The sequence below is a fragment of the Cucurbita pepo genome, chromosome 5 (assembly GCF_057944985.1).
Source record: "Cucurbita pepo subsp. pepo isolate OVF chromosome 5, ASM5794498v1, whole genome shotgun sequence".
Classification (NCBI taxonomy): domain Eukaryota; kingdom Viridiplantae; phylum Streptophyta; class Magnoliopsida; order Cucurbitales; family Cucurbitaceae; genus Cucurbita; species Cucurbita pepo.
In genome coordinates, this window is record NC_141802.1 from 1,981,909 (window position 1) to 2,003,057 (window position 21,149).

The 21,149-nt window shown below is 37.3% G+C and overlaps 4 protein-coding genes across 8 annotated transcripts; 2 read left to right on the forward strand and 2 right to left on the reverse strand.

Moving 5' to 3' along the window:
- Nucleotides 1-673: 673 nt before the first annotated feature.
- LOC111795791 (ethylene-responsive transcription factor CRF2) lies at nt 674-2,497 on the forward strand. Its single transcript, XM_023678375.2, has one exon. It carries the CDS (start codon nt 1,337-1,339, stop codon nt 2,300-2,302), a length of 966 nt encoding a protein of 321 aa, XP_023534143.2. The 5' UTR covers nt 674-1,336; the 3' UTR covers nt 2,303-2,497.
- Nucleotides 2,498-4,726: 2,229 nt separating this feature from the next.
- LOC111794683 (arabinogalactan protein 41) lies at nt 4,727-5,819 on the reverse strand. Its single transcript, XM_023676792.2, has 2 exons — nt 5,558-5,819; nt 4,727-5,478 (listed from the first exon to the last, which is right to left on the reverse strand). The coding sequence occupies exons 1-2, from the start codon at nt 5,688-5,690 to the stop codon at nt 5,381-5,383; spliced, it is 231 nt and encodes a 76-aa protein (XP_023532560.1). The 5' UTR covers nt 5,691-5,819; the 3' UTR covers nt 4,727-5,380.
- Nucleotides 5,820-9,282: 3,463 nt separating this feature from the next.
- LOC111794845 (uncharacterized) lies at nt 9,283-12,490 on the forward strand. 2 transcript variants are annotated; one of them, XM_023677009.2, is made up of 3 exons: nt 9,284-9,799; nt 9,984-12,022; nt 12,107-12,490. In XM_023677009.2, the coding sequence occupies exons 2-3, from the start codon at nt 10,063-10,065 to the stop codon at nt 12,271-12,273; spliced, it is 2,127 nt and encodes a 708-aa protein (XP_023532777.2). In that variant the 5' UTR covers nt 9,284-9,799; nt 9,984-10,062; the 3' UTR covers nt 12,274-12,490. The 2 variants fall into 2 exon arrangements, with proteins under 2 accessions (XP_086980016.1, XP_023532777.2); XM_087123890.1 differs by having other exon boundaries at nt 9,283-12,022.
- Nucleotides 12,491-12,886: 396 nt separating this feature from the next.
- LOC111794947 (protein SPA1-RELATED 2) lies at nt 12,887-20,240 on the reverse strand. 4 transcript variants are annotated; one of them, XR_015421090.1, is made up of 9 exons: nt 19,945-20,240; nt 17,805-19,324; nt 17,377-17,534; nt 15,245-16,076; nt 14,769-14,915; nt 14,047-14,364; nt 13,868-13,927; nt 13,457-13,754; nt 12,887-13,208 (listed from the first exon to the last, which is right to left on the reverse strand). XR_015421090.1 is itself a non-coding variant. In XM_087123888.1 (8 exons), the coding sequence occupies exons 2-8, from the start codon at nt 19,281-19,283 to the stop codon at nt 13,563-13,565; spliced, it is 3,186 nt and encodes a 1,061-aa protein (XP_086980014.1). In that variant the 5' UTR covers nt 19,284-19,324; nt 19,931-20,240; the 3' UTR covers nt 12,887-13,562. The 4 variants fall into 4 exon arrangements, 3 of the variants coding, with proteins under 3 accessions (XP_086980014.1, XP_086980015.1, XP_086980013.1); XM_087123888.1 differs by having other exon boundaries at nt 12,887-13,754; nt 19,931-20,240; XM_087123889.1 differs by having other exon boundaries at nt 12,887-13,754; nt 19,927-20,240.
- Nucleotides 20,241-21,149: the final 909 nt, after the last annotated feature.

The window sequence follows — 21,149 nt, forward strand, 5'->3', positions numbered from 1 at the left end:
TAATTATTAATGAAAATATACTCACTTTAGTTTAAAAAAATTGTGTAAAAATAAATTAAAAGGTATCCACGTGGTGCTATAAAATAGCTATAAAAGCTTATTTTTTAAAACACAAATCTATAAAGTAATTTTTAAAAAGCAAACCCGAATTATTATTAAATTCTTCCAAAGGTTTAACAGAGCTAATGGTTAATTAAATAATGCGGGTTTAATCGGTAATTAGGATGTAATTAAACGGTCATTAAAGTAATTAAGGGGCAGGGTGGCTATGTCGTGGTGGGGTTTAATTGTTTTTAGTCAAAGTACGACTGAAAATTGGTCTCTGCAAGTCACGTGACGCTTTTTTTTTTTTTTCTTCAAATTAAACAAAATCTTTTGCTGACTCAGCTCCACCCCTCGTGGGTCCAATTTTTTTTTTTATAGCCTCCTGCTCTGCCACGTGTCTCCTCCATGCACCCCCTCCGATTTATGCGGCGCTTCGTTACACCACCTCCGCCGCTGCCCGACGGCGCCACCCGTCGGTGATATTTCCCGTTCCAAGATATTTAATATAAAATACTAATGTTTTTTTTTTTTTTTTTTTTTTTTTTTTAATTAATATAGAAAATTAAAAAATGGGTATTGGAAAATTCGGTTACTTAGGGTTGGGATCCTATAAAAATAGCTGGCTTCGATTGGTCACTGTGCTTTTTCTTCTCTGCATCTTATCGTCTCTTTTGCCTTCACTCAATCACTCACTCCATTGCCCGCCATTACTTTTCCTTCTTCTTCTTCTTCTTCTTCCTCCTCCGCCATTAATATCTTTCAAGGTCTCTGAAAGTGAAAACAGCCCTTTTGTTGTGGTGGGTTTTAGCTTTGGGGGTTTTCAAGAAAGAAAGAGAAAAACAATTTGGCGTCCTCTTTGTGTAGGTTCCTTTTGATTCATCTGTTTCTCTGTTTCTGGGTTTTCCCAATTTTTGGTCTCTGTTTCTGAGATTTTTTGTTTTTTGTTTGTTTTCTTTTTCGTTTTGGGTGTTTGTAGCTTCATTCTCACGCTTGCACACTTCTTCAAATCCCTTTCCCTTTCCCTTTCCCTTTAGGCTTTAGGTGTCCCCAACTTTTCTGATAAATTTCTCGTCCTTTAATGGCTTTTTTAAGACGGGTTTTTATATCTCATTAATGCTGGGTTTCACTCCGTTTCAGGGCTTTCTTTTTCCATCTTTATATCTTCTTCTCTCTGTCTAATCTTTCAAGTACTCCATTCCCTTTTAATCTCTCCCCTGTTTTTTCTCTGTTTTTTCTCTGTTTCATCTTCTTCCTTTGCTTTCAATGAGAATCTGATTCTTTGAGCTCTGTAATGAGTATGGATTTCGACTCTGTTTTTGACCTCCCTGTTAAGTTCACCGAGCATCGTAACCATGTTAAGCTCTCTTCAATGCCGGAAATTACGCCGAGAGTTGTACGAATTTCGTTCACCGACGGTGACGCCACTGATTCCTCCAGTGATGATGAGAACGAAATGTTTGGTCGCCGCAGAGTGAAGAAGTTTGTTAATGAGATTACGATTGAGCCGTCTTGTTCTGGAGAAGGAAATGGAATCTGGGGTGTGAATAGATCGGCGAGAAATGGCCGGAGACGGTCGTCCGGGAAATGTGGGGTCCCGTCCAGGAGTCGTCGGTCGGTGAAGATGCCGGATGGGAAGAAGTTCCGCGGTGTGAGACAAAGACCGTGGGGAAAATGGGCTGCCGAAATCAGAGACCCACTGCGGCGCGTACGGGTGTGGCTAGGAACTTATGACACGGCAGAGGAAGCTGCCATGGTTTACGACAACGCCGCCATTCAACTCCGGGGTCCTGATGCACTGACCAATTTCACTACCCAATCGCCCAAAAAATGCTCCGCCTACGACTCCGGCGAAGAGTCGAACAACAACATTTGCTCTCCGACCTCAGTCCTCCGGTGTCCATCGCCTCCAAACGAAGAGGCCCAATCTCAACTCCCCGGCGAGGCAGACAACTCGTCCGTATCGGAAAATTTCTCGTCGGAGTTCTCAGACTTCTCGAGCTACTCCGACACCTTCATTCCGGACGACATTTTCGCCTTCGAATCTTCAATTCCGACATTGTTAGACGACGAGATAGGCCTACATCACCAAACCAACTTCTTCGGCGATGACAGTTTCTTCAACGGCGTGTTTCACAGTCCCATCGAAGAAACCGGGTTCGGGTTCGGGTTCGGGTTCGAGTACCCTACTCCCCCTACAGACGACTTCTTTCAAGACTTCAGCGACGTGTTCGGTTCGGATCCTCTCGTTGCCCTTTAAAGCTTCCCCGTCGCCGTCCATGCCATTTGTCGGCGAAGATTTTGCTCCGGCCATGAGTATCGAAGTTTTATTTTATTTTAATATTGTTTTAAATTTAATTTTGTAATTTTTCAAGCATTAGTATTAAATATGAACAAGAGAAGGTCTCCGTCACGTTAACGGTGATGGACGAGTTTGTCTACGTGTTTAATTCCATTTGCCCGTTCCGTTTTTGCACCGTTTTTTCCAGAGCCACGTGTTTATTCACGTGACCGGCACGCTGAGAAAAAGATAGAACCAGAGTTCATAGCGTACAGAATCGCTCCAATTTTCTTACAAAAAAATTAATACACGTGCTAGTGGACCAAGTGGGTGTGTACGTTAAATGACCTTTGTGATTTTGGGGGTTCATGTTTATGTGTATGTCAGTTTTATTTAATAATATAAATTAACCTTGAAAAGCAATATTTAATATTTAATAGAGGAATTAGAAGCCATTATTCAATGTATATTCACCTGAAACATGAATTAGGAACTGTAAATACTAAATTAATAATAATAATAATAATAATAAAACTCTTAATTATACTATAAATTTAAATTAAGATTTTTTCTTTTATTTTTTCATATGTCACCAAAATTTTCAAATAGATCGAACCATCGTAAACTTTTACAATAATAATCAGTGTTTTATGTACTAAGTTAAATTCATATTGGTTCGTCTGAAGTGATTAACGTTCGCTAGCTTTACCTATTGTCGTTCATAGCTATAGTTGTTCTTTAAATTAAAAATAAGTTAATATACTTAGAGAAAATAATAATAATAATAATAAAGGATAATTGCGATTCCCAAGGGAAATAGAGGCCTAGGGAGCGTAGGGAAGTTGATAATGGGTAGGCACAAAATTCCAAAGGAGGAGGAGGAGGAATGAAGGGAAGAGATTGAATGAATCAGAGCCGTACACGTGTGTCTGTCAGGCTAACGGTTTTTCCAGTCCCATTTTCTCACCACTCAATTGGAGGGACCCCCACCACCTCTGCATGCTTCCTTCACCCTCTTCACCCTCCTTTTGTCTCCCTATGCCCACTTTTACTATTACAACCTTCCCTTTTGTCTTTTCTTGTTCTTTTTTCTTTTGGTAAGGTAAAAAAATTTCAACCATACAAAATTTTTATCTTTTTACTTTTTGTACTCTTATTATGATCAAAATATAGATATAAGAGGCAAGGTGTCCCCTAGGGCAGCCATATTAATATTAATAAATGTATATTCTTACTTTATAAACACTAATTCAATCTCATATGCTTAGTGTCCTTATAATCACATTAATTAATGTAAATGGGAATATATATATATATATATATATATATATATATATATATATATATATATATATATATTATATATATTTTTTTTTTACCACCGTCAAAATAATTAAATTATCCACGTATGTTATGTTATGATTTAATATCTTATTAATCTTTCATTTGCTAAAAAGAATTAACGAAAAAAGATGTCCAGCTGTTGGGCCCACTAAAGATATGGGCCATAACGTTGTGTTCGATACGTCGTCAACCATGTCGCGACGCATCGGATTGTGAAATTGATAGAGTCACGTGGGCCCATCTGGGGACAATTTCTGATTCGGGCCCATATATCAGGCCCGCTTTAAATATATATATATATATATATTACTTGTTCTGAAAAGCCTGCAATTAAAGTCAGACTTTTGACCAACTTGACCATTTTAAAGCGTGTGGGCTCGCACGTGCGGAACAGTTTCCTAGAAAATTTCGAGTTCGAACGTGGAATCTGCGAATACCTCTTTTTACCTCTTTAGCCGCAGCTTTGGTTTCCTTTTTCTTTTCTAATCCAAATGCGCCTTCCCATTGTTTTTGCGATTCCTTCATAAACAAGCTGCTGCATCTAGCTCACTGGTTTTGAAATCCACTTACTGTTCCGCCATGGATGAAGCTCAAGCTCAGCCGGTTTGCGCTCAAGAAGCTCTCGATTTGCTCAATTGCGTTACGGAGTCTCCGTTCGATCAAGAGAAATGCTACCGTCTCCTTCATTCTTTGCGAGAATGCGTGCTCAGTAAGGTATTCGTTTTCTCTGTTCAATTTTTGCCCTAACTGTTCGTGTTTATTTCGATATTTGATGAACTCAATTGGTGCTTTGTTTATTTTCGGAATTTTCGAATTAGATCGCCTTGCACTCTGAATAGGATTTGCGGAGTATCGATTGATTTTTTTATTCCATGGAGTTCGATTGTTATTCTCCGAATCGTGATTGATATTATATAATTTATTTTTCTAGATTTAGATTAGGATTCGTGAAATCGAGGATTATGCTTGAAATGATAATCTAGGTTTCTGGAATGATCTTTGATTTCACAATTTAGGATATGGCAGGTAATTGTAATTCACTTCACACTGCAACGCTGATTAAAATACTCAAAACGCGTGGTTTCTTGTTTTGATTATTTGTTCGGATTGGCTCGAACTTTTTGTCCTCAACATTCCAGGCACATAGATTCACTATTCTAAATGCTTAACACTTGCTTCACATTCATATTCATATTTGCTGTATAAGCAACAAAATGTAACTGTTCTTTTCTTTTCCTTGAATTTGTTGCTTCATCCTTCGCCAGAAAGTGAAAAAGTTCTCGTTGGCTGATGAAGAACGAGCAAAACCAAGTGGTAAGAAGAGCACTTGAAGGAAGCAATTGAAGTTTCCATTTGTAGGAGACATTGTTGATTTGGGACTGAATTCTATCAAAATGATGACAGAATTCCTTCATGGAGTTAGTTCCAAACAAATCCAATAAATTTTGTTGAAGTTGAAAGATTGTCTAATTATTTTGGGAATCTTTGAAGTTTCTAGCAGATCGATCTCTGTTGTTTGTGAGCTATACATTATTCTGGGAAGCTTTTTTACTCTTTAGAAAAACATCATCCAACCACTCAACATTGGAGCATTGAGGTAAAGAATTGATCATTGCATCAATTGACATTAAACTCCAAAGAAAAAGAAAACAAAAACCCCACTTTTTACATTGGAGCTCTCGGGATTGAATTTAATTATCTTGTGCACTAATTTTACAAACTGATTGGAAGCTCTGCTAAATGAATAATGTAAGTTAGCAGCAACGCCAACAACATCAGCACGTACGCTATTCCTTGGTCTAAGCTCGTCCCTGCAAATTTCCAAACATAGAGCTTAATTACTAACATGTTTTTATTCTTTTTTTCTCAATAATAATGAAAAGAACAAACCATCGCTAGCAATGGGAGGTTGGGCTGGAGACAAAGAAGGATCAGCGGCGGAGGCAGGGAAAAGCATAGCCAAAACAAAAGCAACAGCGACTAAAACGCCATAAGGGACCTTATTATAAGCAACGACCTCCATTGTTATTGTTGTTATATAGTGTTCGACGACAATTAATCTCCCTCCCCGGAGAGACGCGGGAGAGAGAGACTAACACACAAACTGAATTACTCAATCCCGAAGACGACTATGGCTGCTCTCCACGGCGTTGCAATGGCTGTGTGGCTTTCAACCAATCCAGGGTGTGGGTCTTATACCCGCTGCATGCTTCGAACGGCATGGCCGGAAATGTTGCAGCTACTGCATGTTTCCCCACACGACTCGGTCATTTTGAGGCCCTCATCCATCATTACTCTTTTTTCCTTTAGGCTTTGTTTGAATGAGTCCCTGTGGCTATGTTGAGGTGACCCTTCTTAATCCAATCGAATATATATGACAATGGTTTCATTGGATTTGAGTCTATTTTTTAGTTTTTTCCTTATTAATCCATAATATATATATTCCAAATATAAAGTTTCCTCAGCTTATCATCCATCTTTCAAACTATGCCTCTTGAATGAGATGATACGGACTTAAAATCTCACTTATTTTCTTTCATTCTGGAAGATACAATTAATTATACTAATATAGTGTTCTATTTTCGTTGCCCACGTAAACTGAAAAACGTTAGCTAGTTGGGCAGCTGAGTTCTTCGGTGTTGGAGGATATTGTTGGTTTCTTTTAGTAATTTATCTATAATCTCGGCAAACATTCTCTGGATAAGAAAGAACTAGGTGTTGATTTACTTGCCCGGAGCTCGCTTAACCGAATACACAAAATTGAGATCTCTCTTGTAAATATTTTGATCGAGAAAACCTCGCTTCTTGAAAGAGCGGATTAAAAATTAACATTTTACATAAAATTGAGTGGAAATGGGAATGTTAATGCATAGGGATGCCGTGGATGAAAGGAAACAAGTAATTTTCATATTAAATGCAAAACCTACTCCAATACGGCTTCTTCTTTCCCCATTAATTAAGAGTTTCTTTTAATAACATCTCTACAAAATTAAATTTTATGATAACACTTGTTTCATAAATTTTAAAGCTTTAAAAAAATTTCTTCCAATTTGTTTGAGACTTAAATATTTAATATTTAGAGACTAAACTTATAATTTAATCTATATTTTAAAACATTATATATAATTATATTATTCACTATTTTAAAATTTTGTTCATCGACACTTTCACATGTTCATGAATTCGAGAACGAGAAAGAATGATATAATAAGTAATTTTAACATTTTTGGATACTTTGCTTAGTTTTTTACAATATTTTTCAACATACAACATAACGGTTCAAGTGCATGAGATCAAAACTTGAAGCCGTTCTTATCTTTTCACATGAACACACACTAAAACGTAGTAGCTAACGCTACATAATTAAATTGGATGGGTTTAGAGTTTAGGGTTTAGGGTTTGAAGTTTTTAGTAACGATCAATACATTTAAGAAGGCCAAAGAAAAGCTCCCATGGCGAACTTTCGCTTCTGGGCGACGTCTCCAGCTACCGGGAGGCCGTATTCTTTGAGAAGGCAGTCCAGTTTCCACTCCGCCATGCCCTCATAGTCACTCCTCTTGTACTTTGGGTAGTGAAGAGGCATCTGAAAATGATCGAACTGCTTGCTGATCACTCGCTGCTGATGCTGCTGCTGCGGCTGCTCGGCCCCGATCACGGCGCACCGAGCAGCATAGACCCAGCTCATTATTCTGCTCATCGTTTGAATCTTTCACTTTGTCCTGCAAGTGCAAATGGTGGTGGAAAGGTTGGCTTTTTATAGCCCTCATGGGGTGGGAGAGGGGAGAATGAATGAATATTTGAGTGAAAATCGTAAAGAATTGAAAGATTTTGGAAGGTATGAATGGTTGGTGTAACTTCCCCGGCCCACAGCCAGTAGATATTGTCTTTTTTGGATTTTTCCTTTCAAGCTTCCCCTCAAGATTTTTAAAACGGGTCTGCTAGGAAGAGGTTTCCATGTACTTATAAAGGGTGTTTCGTTCTCCTCCCTAACCGATGTGGGATATCACAGTTGGGAAGGCCTTGAAAATGGGTCTGCTAGGGAGAGGTTTCCATGCCCTTATAAAGGGTGTTTCGTTCTCCTCCCTAGCCGATGTGGGATATCACAGTTGGGAAGGCTTCGAAAACGGGTCTGCTAGGGAGAGGTTTCCATGCCCTTATAAAGGGTGTTTCGTTTTCCTCCCTAACCGATGTGGGATATCACAGTTGGGAAGGCTTCGAATTGAATGCAATTGTTAGTATTCATCACTAAGAATAAATGCAAGATGGGATGATGGAATGGTATGAAACATTTGGGGCCTCATATTTTGAACCTCCTCTTCCCTTCACCACACAAACTGAACTAACAATTTGACTAGTTGCAGCCTTCTGTGTTGATTTGATGTTGAAAATGTTCATGGAAGTTGACAAGAGAGTTCTAGAGAGAGTAAGAGAACGCTCGATAGAACTTTGTGGTTGAGACGCTCGTGTTGAAGTCCGAGAATTTATTCAGAGAAGTTGATAGGTTATTACGATTCTTTAACGACTTGAATCCCTACTCTTGATAGGTTGTATGAATGAACCGAGATTATATCCGATTGAGAAAGATCTCGAGGATAAGATGACTAAGAAAGACTTAAAAGAAAATAAAAGTTATTATTTTTTCAATAAGACCCACCTTTTTTTTCGGTGACTCAATCTTAGGAACTTCATAGTTAAGTGTGCATTACTTCGAGCAATTCTATATTGAGTGACATCTTGGACACTTTCGATAACTCAATTATATGAACTTCATGGTTAAGTGTTATAGAGACGTTTTCACGCTCTTATAAGGAATGTTTTGTTCCCCTCTCAATAAATGTGAGATCTAACAATATGATTATGATCTAAACGTGCCTAATCTAGTTCTCTTCTCTTTTGTATCACATCTAAGGGATTCCTGGGTTCGGGCCGAATAAGCAATGTCACTCGATCATTATCAAATCGATTGCAATCTTTTTCTGTCCATGAGGATCCCAATCTCAACAGAGCGCCTTCTACTTCTAATAAGTCATGAACTAGATTAGAATCATTCTCAACGAGTCCATAAGAAGTGATGGTTCATTTACATTAACATCTAATTGAATGAATTCAAGAAAGGGCCTGACGAACACAAACACGGGAGAGTATAGATAAGAAAACTGTGCGTAAAACATCGAGAACCCTTTGAATCACTAATATGATCTAAAAAGAAATCGACAAAAACAATAAGAGAATATTTTTCTTTAAAAAGATTATTAATTATTTATTTAAAAAACGAGTAGAATTAATTTTTGTACTAAAAAAATATTTAATAAGTATTTTTTATATAAAAATTATGTTAAGCAATTTTAATTTTTAACTTAAAAACTCTAAATTTAAACAAATAACATAAATTCTAACTAATTTGGTCACAATTCAGGTTAAATTATATATTGCATGTATTTTTACCTTTTTAATGTTTTGTTTCTTTCAGTAAAAAACACACACGCACACAGCCAATAAATTTACCGAGATTTTACAACCAATAACAGAATGAGCTGTCAGTCAATCTAATACCTTTTTTTTTTTTTTCTAATAATTAGTGTTTTTGATATTTATAACCAAACGACACCGTTTCGTCTCCACTATGTTCGGCAGTAGCGAACCAAAACGACGCGTTTTGAATATTTGTATATTATATAAAAAGGAAATACGAAAGCCGCGGGAACACGTACTATAAGTGCGTGCAAATAAAACGGAATTTCAACGGCCACGCCTCCATTTTTCTCCGACAACACTTATTCCCCCTAAAAAAAACTGCTTCTTCTTCTTCTTCGTTCTTTGTTCTTCTGATTTTGATTCTTTGATTTCATTAATTTCTCGTTCATCTTTCGTCCAATTTGTCGTTACAGTATCCGACGAGAAACTGCATCTTGAGATTTCCGTTGTGTTTTTCCCCTCGGTTTCGTAGCCGTTTTGTCAATGTAATTACACCGTTCATTCATCAAAACCCCCCCACCAGGTGTTCGATGATTTGCCCCAATGAGGATTTGATTCTCTAATTGGGGTTTCTTCGTTGTTTCTTGCTTGTGATTCCACTTTCGTTGCTTTTGGAGGGTTGGTTCTGCAATTACAGGGGATTTTTTTAACTGAAAGGTATTGCGTTTTCTTTTGATTGTTGAGATTTTGTGAAGTTCTTGAATGTTCTTCATTTAATTCTGGGGTTTGATCATTTTGCTTGATAATAGAGGTCGGTTGATTGTTGTTTTGGAATATTGGGATTTCTGGGATTTCTTCCCTCTGCTTATAGCTTCTCATTGTCGTGTGGTTGAATCTGTAGGATTTTAATTGTGGTTTGGGAGGCGGTTTTGTGTGATTTGGGGTGATCTCTTTAACGGAATCTTTCTCTCTGAGCCGGGATGGAACAATTCCGGCGCATCGGAGAGGTATTGGGAAGCTTAAAGGCTCTTATGGTGTTGCGAGATGATATTCAATTCAACCGGCGTCAATGCTGTTTACTGTATGATTTGTTTAGTTTGGCTTTTGATACCATTGCCGGAGAGATAAGGGATAATTTGAAGGTTGAAGAGAAGAACACCAAATGGAAAGCTCTTGAACAGCCTTTGAGGGAACTTCATAAGGTTTTCAAAGAAGGGGAGCTTTACATTAAACACAGCATAGATTCCAAAGACTGGTGGGCTAAACTGATCAGCTTCCATCAAAACAAGGACTGTATTGAATTCCACATCCACAATTTGCTTTCCTGCTTTCCTGCTGTCATTGAAGCGATCGAGACGGCTGGAGAAATATCGGGGCTCGATCAGGACGAGATGCAGAAGAGAAGGCTTATACTTGTAAGGAAATATGACATGGAATGGAATGACCTCAAACTGTTCCATTGGAGATATGGGAAACAGTATTTGGTCCCTCGAGAAATACGTAACCGATTGCTGTGTGTTTGGAGAGAAGATCGATGGCTGATGGCTGAAGCACTCAAGGAGAAGATCAGTTCATTGGGAGCAGCTGGTTCAAAGAATGAGCAGCGGCTTGGGGAATTCTTGATAAAGAAATTGAACAACTCGGAGCCATTGAATGCAAAGCTCTTCCCGAGTTCAATTTTGTTAGGAACAAAGGATTATCAGGTGAGGAGACGGCTGGAAGGAGGGCAGTACAAGGAAGTCCAATGGTTCGGGGAGAGCTTTGGACTGAGACAGTTCATTGCAGAAACTGAACAAACAAATTCTGAGGTTCAAACTCTTTTATCACTTTCACATCCTAATATTTTGCAATACCTTTGTGGGTTTTTGGATGAGGAGAAGAAGGAGTTCTTTCTTATAATGGATATGGTTTCCAAGGATCTTTCTTCCTATATGAAGGATAATACTGGAGCCAGGAGGAAGATCTTGTTTCCTCTCCATGTTTCTGTTGATATCATGCTTCAAATTGCAAGAGGCATGGAATATCTTCACTCCCAATTGATGTATCATGGAGATTTGAACCCTTCCAATGTGTTTATGAAGCCAAGAAACTCCTCAGAAGGCTCTTATCTCGTGAAAGTTGCTGGCTTTGGTTTATCATCAGTCAAGAATTCATCTCCCAGAAACTCAACGAACCAAATAGAAACTGACCCTTTTATCTGGCATGCCCCAGAAGTCATGGCAGAGCAAGAACAAAATGATCCAGGAACAGTTACTTCTTTCAAGAAGACAGAGAAAGCAGATGTTTACAGCTACGGAATGCTTTGTTTTGAGCTTTTGACTGGAAAAGTTCCATTTGAAGATGGTCATTTACAAGGGGAGAAGATGAGCCGTAATATCAGAGCGGGAGAGAGACCCCTCTTCCCATTTCCAACTCCCAAATATTTGGTGAACATTACTAAAAGATGTTGGCATTCTGACCCTTCTCAGAGGCCGTCTTTCTCTTCCATTTGTCGAATTCTTCGTCAGGTGAAGAAATTCATTGCCATGACGAACCCAGAAAGCAATGAGCTCGAGCTGCAAACGCCTAACGTTGATTACTGCGACGTTGAAGCAGGGGTTGCAAGGAAGTTCTGCTTAGATGGGGTTGGAGACTTGTGTTCTGTTTCATATATTCCATTCCAAATGTTTGCTCATAGACTTGCAGAGAAGGAGAAGACGAGTCCAAGCAAAGCCAAGGCATGGGACTCTGCAAGTGATGCGGTCTCCATTAGCAAGGATGATTGGGCATCCATTTGCAGAGATGACACAGCTTCTGTAGTAGAAGATCCATTCTCCACCATCCCTGCAAGTGACACAAGATCCACTTTTTCTGATAGAAGATCTGTTTATTCAGAAGCTCCACCCAAGAAAATGGGAACCATGAGGAAACATACAGACACAAAAATCAGAAAAGGCATAGGTAAAACTTTAGTTTCCGTTTGTTCATTACTTTATGTTGCAGACAGATTGGCTATAACTGAAGGTTGTGATTGGTTTTACACAGGGACCCCAGAAACAAAAGCACGAGTGACTCCACGAACGCCTTCACGAATAACTTCACGACCTCGAGACTTGAAGACAAATAGAGATGTCCTGCTGCCATTTTCGAGCCCTCTGAGTAAGGGAAGAAGAAGACCAAATGGTCATGTCTCAGACTCAGAAGCTCGCTAGCTTTTCTTGCCTCTCTTCACCTTTTTGTAGAGCTTTTCTTCTACATTGTTGTGAAGCTTCAGTCATTGTTCAAGTCACATAGATCAGATACTGTATTTGATTTCTTTCCTCTTACAGAAATAGTGTTAGCATTGAGTTCTTGTTAGCTTCGTGTAATTAAACTCTGTAGTTTGTGGACATCTCAGAAAGAATAGCAGATGATTCTGTTTCTATTTCATTTTCTTCAAATTTTGGTTCTTTCAGCCGCCAGGTTTAACATTGTGCAGACAGCCGATGCTCCCAGGTTCTTGGAACAGAGAATGATCATTACATCTTTAGTGTTACAGTTTTATCTTAAATTTAAACAAGTATTGCAATCTTTAATTTATACCGACTTTTATTTGAAGAATTGTAAAATAAAAATATATTTTCATCTAAATTTAAGAATTACGACATAGAAAGCGAAATCGACAAATTTTCACAGAGATACAACACTAGAGAAAAGTTTAGAACTTAATTTTCTTCACAACTGTTGTACAAAAATAAAAATTACCATTCAAGGTTAAATTTTTGAATCCTCAATCCAGAATGTTGAACCAAAGAAAATAAATTTCACCATGGCATAAGAACAAGGTGAGAAAAATAAATGAAGCTAAAATTCATTAGTAAATATATGATCTGCAGTCCTCCATGCATAGATTTTCAGCACATATTTTAAAAGCCAAAAGTATAATTGGTATCCCATATCCATTCTGGGCGAATAAACACACAGGTCAAATGAACACTTAAGAAAGAGAAACGAGGTAAAGGGAAACTAATGAGTGTTCATTGGAAATCCTTCTCTTGAAATTAGAACAAATCTTTGGAATGCTCAAGGAGAAAATCATAGTCCAGAAGAGGAAGTGTTCAATCTCAATATGCAACCAATCTGCTTCTTTTGCAGCTTTTATAACTAGCTGTTGGGTAAAATTACAATCACGAAAAGAATCGAATAAATTATCGGTTAGAAGAAGTGTAGAGGCTTTAGACACATATTTCTTTTTAATATATACAGTCACTAAAAGATCTGAGGCAGCTTTTCAACCATATGATTCCATATAATGAATCAATAGCTCAACTTATATAACTTAATAAGAAGAGGGAGATTCGGTGGAAGAAGGGCAATAAGAGATGAAAATGTAAATAACTGTTACCATTCTTATACCTATTCTCAGAATTGGGCTTCAGATATTCTGTCAAATTCACGAGCTGTAAAGCGACTGAAGATGACCACAATGGTCAAGTTAATCTCAGAAAATGAGTTTTCACATTCAAACCATTTGCAGTACCTTTATACACCCACTTGAATTGGCTGCAACAACCATGTCGGATTTTCCTCTCCAGCATACACTCGAAACAAACTGTCCATTGTCGTCCTCGGTCTCTTTTCCAGAAACGGGGTCAATAGAACCAAACTTATAGGAAGTCATTGGCATGGGCAGAGATCTATGGTAAGCATATACCTGAAAAAGAGTTAAAAAATATGTAAACCATTAAAGAGATGTCGTCAGGGGAAGGAGTTTATTCCACTTGTTCTCAATAGCAATATTGTATCTGAGAAAGATAAAGAACATACTTCATTTGTTTCTGAACCACAAGCAATGTAGCTATCGGAAACAGATAGACCCACGAAATTCTAGCAATGGAGAAGATCAGAGAATTCAGTAAGTTGAAAAACAAATAGAATGAAGACGTGAGTTCTTTAAGCTTCGGTATATTCTTAATCCAGAAGGGGTCATAGAGAAAAGGAGAAACCTTTTCATTAGTGTGACCATTGAGAGTTAAACTGCAAGCATTGGTAGACAAGCCAGTAGGATTGGTTCTATTAAGATCCCATAGCTTCAACGTGTTGTCAGTGGATGCAGATACAAGGGTCTCCGAGTCCAAGAATTTCACATAGCTTACAGCTTTCTCATGGCCGCCCAATACACACCAGGGGGCTTTAGTATTTCGTAGATCGAAGCAATAGGTTCTGTAATCGGCAGATCCAAAAGCAAGCATATGAGTTGAGTGAGCAGAAAACTGAACGCAGCAGACATTTGCAATGTTCCTGATTGTACCCAAAGAGTTCTTCTGCAGTAAAAAATAATGCACAATGATCAAGTAGTTCGACGTCAACTAGATTTTATAAGTAACAAGTAGAGTGATAATGAAGTACCAAGTCCAAGTGTTCTAAAAAATAAAAACAGTGATTCTTTTTCAAACGAAGGATCTATCCTGAAGGAAAAAGATTACCCTAGAAGAGCTTAATTTGAACATTAATGATGATCTTAAAAAGAATGGAGCTCCTCATGTACAAACCATTTTAATAAAATAAAAAGATACTCTCACTTTCCAAATTATGAGCTTGGGCGTTGAATTGCAAATATGAAAGTAAAGCAGCACGGGAAAGAAACGGAAAGAAAAATAATCCATGGGGTTTAAGAGAGGAGAATGGATGTGAGAGAGAGAGAGAGAGAGAGAGAGAGAGAGCATGCCTCACTAATGCTCCAAAGTTTTACAGCACAATCATCACTTCCACTGGCCAACTTTGTAGGATGCACTTTTGAAAAGTCAACAGACCACGCCCTCTTCTCATGTTCTTTGAATTGAGAAACCTCTTGACCAACAGTTGCATCCCATAGCTGGAAATCCATTCAAGAAAATGGAATTGTGAGTGATACCCAAAATCAAACAAAAAATAGATATAAGAACAAGAGTTAAAAAAATGGAGAAGTCTATATCTGACAGCACATACTGATCAGTATAAGCATTTTCAGATATTAAAACTAAGAAGAACGTACTGGCAGAGAATCATGGGGGTTAAATCACTAAAACGAACAAGAAACTTCTATGGACCAACAACACTTCAGCCTTAAAATTCAACAAAATCCAATAGCCAAGGCATAACAAGAAAGAGACATAGGTCATGTCTTCGGAATTTCTATTTTTCGTAACCATGCAGGAAACATACCTTAACAACACCATCATAGTCAGTAGAAGCCAGATAGTTCCTGATGTAGCTATTCCAGCAAACACAGCTAAGCTTTGATCTATTAAACATTTCAACTGCGGGATAGTGAATATCTACTGAGTCGCTAAAGACTGAATTAAAGTCAAAAATCCTTATTTTCTTTGACACTCCAGCAGCAGCAAAATAGTCCTCGTCCCGATCAAAACTCAAGGAGCAGATTACAATTGAGGAACTGTTAAAATCACCACTTCTCAGTACCCCACGTACTTGAAACTTGCTATAACGAGAATACTTGCAAAACCCGTCAAAAAAGGCACCAAGACGATCACCATGAGTCCTTTCATCATCTTTTTGTGGTAGATAACAGTTTTCACGAGTTCTAAATAAATCTGTATCTGTCCGAACTGCTGAATCATTCTCAGAAGAGTCTACTTTTGATCTCATGGAAAAATAAGCACTTTCAAGCTGGATTATATTTTTTTCTATTCTCTCTTCATTGATATGTGATATTTTAGATACCACAGAGCGCACATCTGAATTCTGATATCCTCCATGAAACACGAAATCATCCCTTCCATCCACCGTACTAGACAAGCCAGATTTAACCAAGGGTTCCGTGGATCTGTGCCTTTTGTTGACTTCTTCAATATCTGATTCTAAATGCCGAATGTCCTCCGCCAACTTTGCGGCTTGTTTCTGCTTTTGTTCATTCATCGATGTGAGAAACTGCAATAATAACTCTGATTCAGCATCTTCCTCATCAATAGATGTTGAAAGCTCTACTGGCGGAGAATTTGTCATTCCATTAATTAGTTCTGATTGTAAAATTTCCCTGGTCATCCAGAAATTTCAAAAAATCAGGTTATGTTACATATATGAACAATTAATCGATAACACAAACAAAGAAACCAGTTAACCACCAGTAGAGGTAACCAAACGATATTATTAGAAATCCAGTTAAATTACTTTTTCCATTCAAGTATTTTTTTTTTTTTCTTTACCCATTCAATTTCATTTCCACACCTTAAATTTTGTTCCTATACTTCATTTCTAACAATGGTTCTTACCATCGACAGCTGATGTTACTTTTGACAAAAAATTTCCACAGCACTGCCAACAACCTTAAACCATCATAAAGTACACAATCCAATCCGCCCTCTTTCCCCTTTTACTTTCCTCCACCAGCATTAGTAAATTAGAAAATTTGGCCTAATTCTGAATCCATCTGGACCCCAATACATTCAAAATTCTTACTGTCTATCTACACTCTAATTTGTGCAATCACTGCCAGGTCACTAATTAAAATATTAGCCTTAATAGATAACCCATCAGAAAACTGTCACCCATCACATCTTGATAAACTTCCTGTCACATCCACAATCTGTAAACCTTCATTAATGATTGGAATGAACTACAGGGATGAAACTGAAATAATGGTCAAAGAATATGGACAAAAATTTTAAATTATGCAACAAATTATCAGCGAGCACCAAATGAATCAGATGCTAAATGAGAATCCATGAGTTGTGAAAACAAAAAACCTCTAATCCCCTGACCTGAAATAAACTTTTATTGTCCTCTTTTACACAAGGTTGAAACAATATACTCAATTTTCAGGTCAAAGTGTAAATAAAAATCCCACCTCAAGAACCAATAATCTGATAGAACACAATAGATTAAAAAGAAATGATTGGCATAGACACAAAACTTCATCTCTTCTCAAATAGTTTCTCATTAGTGAATGAATATTTGTTGCTTGGGGTTAGAAAGATGAGTTGGATGTAACAAAAAATATACAACTTCACAGATATTCAAAAATCAGAACCAAAAGGTAGAGGAATAATGATCATGCTTGTCAAAAGAGAGTGACAACCCAAATTAATGCATTTGAGTAATTATATATGATCTAAGATATGTCAACATGTCCTTACCTAGATTGCATGTCAATGTGATAACTGACAAGCTTCCAGCGCATCTACACTTCGTATGATCTATTAATCCCTTTTCAGCCAAAACGACTAATACTAAATCATGAATGACAGTCTTAAACGAGTAAGCATTTAGATTTAACATCTAATGTTCATTCAAACACTAAGATTGGTGATCTGGGAAAGACTACAGTTCATTATTACCTTGTTGTCGGACGAGATGCAGGTTCAGGATGAAGTAGCCAAAGACAAAACCCAACTTCCTTCAAATTATCTGCTAGGAAGTTAGGAGGAAGAATCCTATCACGCAAATTTGACATTGCAGCAGCAAGTGTGCCATCAGATTCAAACTTTCCAAGTAACTGAAAGAAATAAAGTACTTTAAGGGTCACTTTCAGGGCCGCTACAAAGTAATAAGGCAGGAAACGACACCCACCCCCCCCCCCCCCCCCTCAAATTTTTGCTTTAAAAAAAAAAGAGAGAAAGATGGGTGGAGAATAATTGGCTAAACTTGACAGAAGAGCATTGATCAAATAGCGTATACAAAAATTAGAAGCATATTAAACATTTTATGAATGGATGAAAAAAGTCTCAACTTCTTCCTATCAATTAATCAAAAACTATCTTCTCACCTCAAAAAGAAGAACACCAAGTGAGAATATATTTGATTTAGCTGAGAAGCATCCTGCATTTAGTTCCTCTGGACTTGCATACCAATTCTCTTCCAATTGGTCACTTGTTGGAGTCTGGGCTGAATCATATGCACAATGGCCAGCAGGCATGCTCCAAACCCCCCGTTCCGCAAAACGTTCATCATAATTTTCCAAATCATTCATATTGCAGTCCCTTGTGTTTGCAGTCTCAAGATTGACACAAGATTTTAAAGGAAAATGAGAGTGCCGGGCCATAAGACTTGTATTTTGGATATCTTTTTGCTTTTTTGGAGATACACCAAATGACAGAAAGTTCCCTTGTTCTAATGGCCTTTTCCGAGTCGGACGGCTATCTGAACATTGACTATCTATAACCATTAGACTTTCAGGCATTTTCCCTTGAATAAAAGATCCAAAGTACCTCACCTGATTTGTTGTCAATATCCTGAAAGAAGATGGTCGTAAGTCATGCAAGAAAACCCCCCGAGCATGAGCACGATCCACCAGTTCAACTATGCGCCTAAATATATACAAGCATTTAGTTTTATTTACTTTTTCGTGGGGAACTTTAAGCCATTCTCTTAGATTAATACCATCTAAAGCAGAACTCTGACGTTTACGCTCAGATTTCTTATACGTAGAGGGCATGACAGCTTTAGCATCATGCCGTAATGATGAGTCAGATGCCAATGTAATACCCCCAGCATTCCTTGCAGTCTTAGGGTTTCTATGTTCAACACTAAAGCCCTCCAGAGGAACAGCTCTTCGAATGATCCCCTTGCCTTTCAAGGTATTTTTAACAAAATATTCAGGAAACCCCGATTTTGATAGAATCTTGGTCCGAATGCTGCCAAGAGCATCACCACCCTTATTGTCAATAGCCTTCAATTCTTCCAATTCCTCTCCACAATCATTACGATTGGCTCCTCCAACAAAAGACTCCGGAAAAGATGAGTACCCACCATTCTCCAAGCCAGTGATTACTGCCTGACCAATATTCTTGTAAGAAGTATCGCCAAATGAACTCCCACTTCCTGAACCACTTGCCAGCTGGTAAAGATGCTGCCACGGACTATGCCCAGAAAGCAGTCGTGCTCTATTGTTTGATGGACCAATAATTGCTAAATTGGAACCACTTTGATTTTTCACAGTTAGTTCTTCAACCATTACGCCAGCATCATCCATACAGTGAGGACTGCACTCTGGTTGATCAGATAATTTCACATTGTTCTTACACCTATTCAGATACTTACCCTCTAAAATGTCAGTAAATTCATGAGGATAATCCTGTGAATAGCCACCGTCAATGGGCATAAGCATTTCTTGTGATTCAACCATGTTGATATTTTCAGGTTTCAGTGAATACTCATTCTCTTGAGCATCTTGCCTAACCTTATTTTGGACATGCGCATCCTCTGTCACATCCAATAGCGTCATTTCCTCACTCATTTCTTCCATTCTCTCCAGACTAACTTCATTCTTTCACGTACTTGATTTCCCTGTTAGCACGACACAACTCTCTAAGTCAAATATCACAAATAGAATACCAAAACCTGAGAAGCAATTTTTTTCAGTTCTTGAAAACTTCAGAACAACAATAATCCTCTTTAAGAAAAGAACGGTAGTTGGAAACTACAAACACAACTAACAGATTCAAAGATATGGAAAATTTCTGAAACATAGGCCATTCAAAACCGTTGAGCAGCAGAAGCAGGAAACTCAAGGTTAAAGGTACAGATGTCAAAGAAGTGCAATTGAATTCATTTATAAAATAGAACTAAAACGACTTCCCATTAACACGCAGAACAGAGAACAGAAAACCCAAAGCATCAGTTAAGAATGGGAATTAAACTATCCACTCCCAAGCTTAATCATTACGAACAGGAACTTCAAAACAAAAATGATCAATAAACAACCCAATTCAGTATAAATAAAATCAAGTCCCCCCAGAAAAAACTGATTCAATAAAAGAGAGTAGAACAAGGATTGGAAATATACATTAAAAAAAATCCAATAGCGATCCATCTGGAGGATAAGAATAAAATTCAATTCAAATAAAGAAATTAACAATCCGAAACTCGGATATAGCCTCAATAATTACCTACCGATAAGAACTCACCTCCAACCTGCTCCCGAGCACGAATACTCTGCATCTATTAAAACGAAAACAGAAAATCCGCAATATAAAAACTGCCACCTCCATCCACAAATCATCTTCACTTTCCCAGCAGGGAAACAATATGAATTCCCCACCAGAAAGTTGAATTAACAAGCTACTTCAACAATTATCCGACGGAGCTGAGAACCAGACCAAAATAACAAAAATCCAGAGCATAAACAAGTAATTGAGCAGAGCAAAAACCCTAGAAAGCACAGAGGAGGGAAAAAAAAAAAAAAAAACCCGGCAGAAATAGAAATAGAAATAGAGAGAGATACTGTGACACAACAGCTGATACAAAGCCTAATAACAAAATATCTTTTTGCCTCGCTTTCTCATCCTCAACAAAATATAAATAAATAAATAAATAAATTCTTGTATTTTTGTTTTTTCATTTTCTTCCTTATAAATTTGTAATTAAATTTCCTCTCCTCTAAATATATATATATATATATATATATATATATATATATAACATCCCAAAGGGATCAGGTTTTCCTCACGGGCAATTTTGTATGGGTACAAATTTTTAATTAAAAATTAAAGTTATATATTAACGAAAACTATATGATATTATTTATTTGTTATGATAGTCTTTTGTTGTCGTAAACTATAATGAAATCAATTTCATTGTTACGCTTCCCGAAGTATACTGAAAACTATAGGATAAGAAATAGTATTAATATATGTAATATGAATAAATAAATAATCCAGCTTTGAGGTTTAGGAGATTTAAACGATAGGTGGTGGTGATGCCACGTCGATTAGACAAGGTAGGGCCCCGGAGACGTGGCCAACTCATCGAAGCGACGTAGATTTGAGAGGAGAAGTGAAGGGACACGTGGTAGTCATCCAATGGTTGGATCTCTGTGACTATACTTTTCTCATTTTCTTTTGTATAAAATATAACAATATAGGATATTAATTATTATTATATTAATATGGTTATTTCCTCCTTAGCTTGGTTTTTTTTTTTTTTTTTTTAATGTTAGATTAAATAATATTTACTTTTTTCTTTAAATGGTTTTAGTCATATAACTAGCTAATCAACAATGATAAATTAACATTTTTCAGATTATTTATCGAAATCAACCAATTAAATCAAATCGAGATAAAATTAAATTATGATTTTTTTTTACAAAAAAATTTAATACAATTCAATCAAT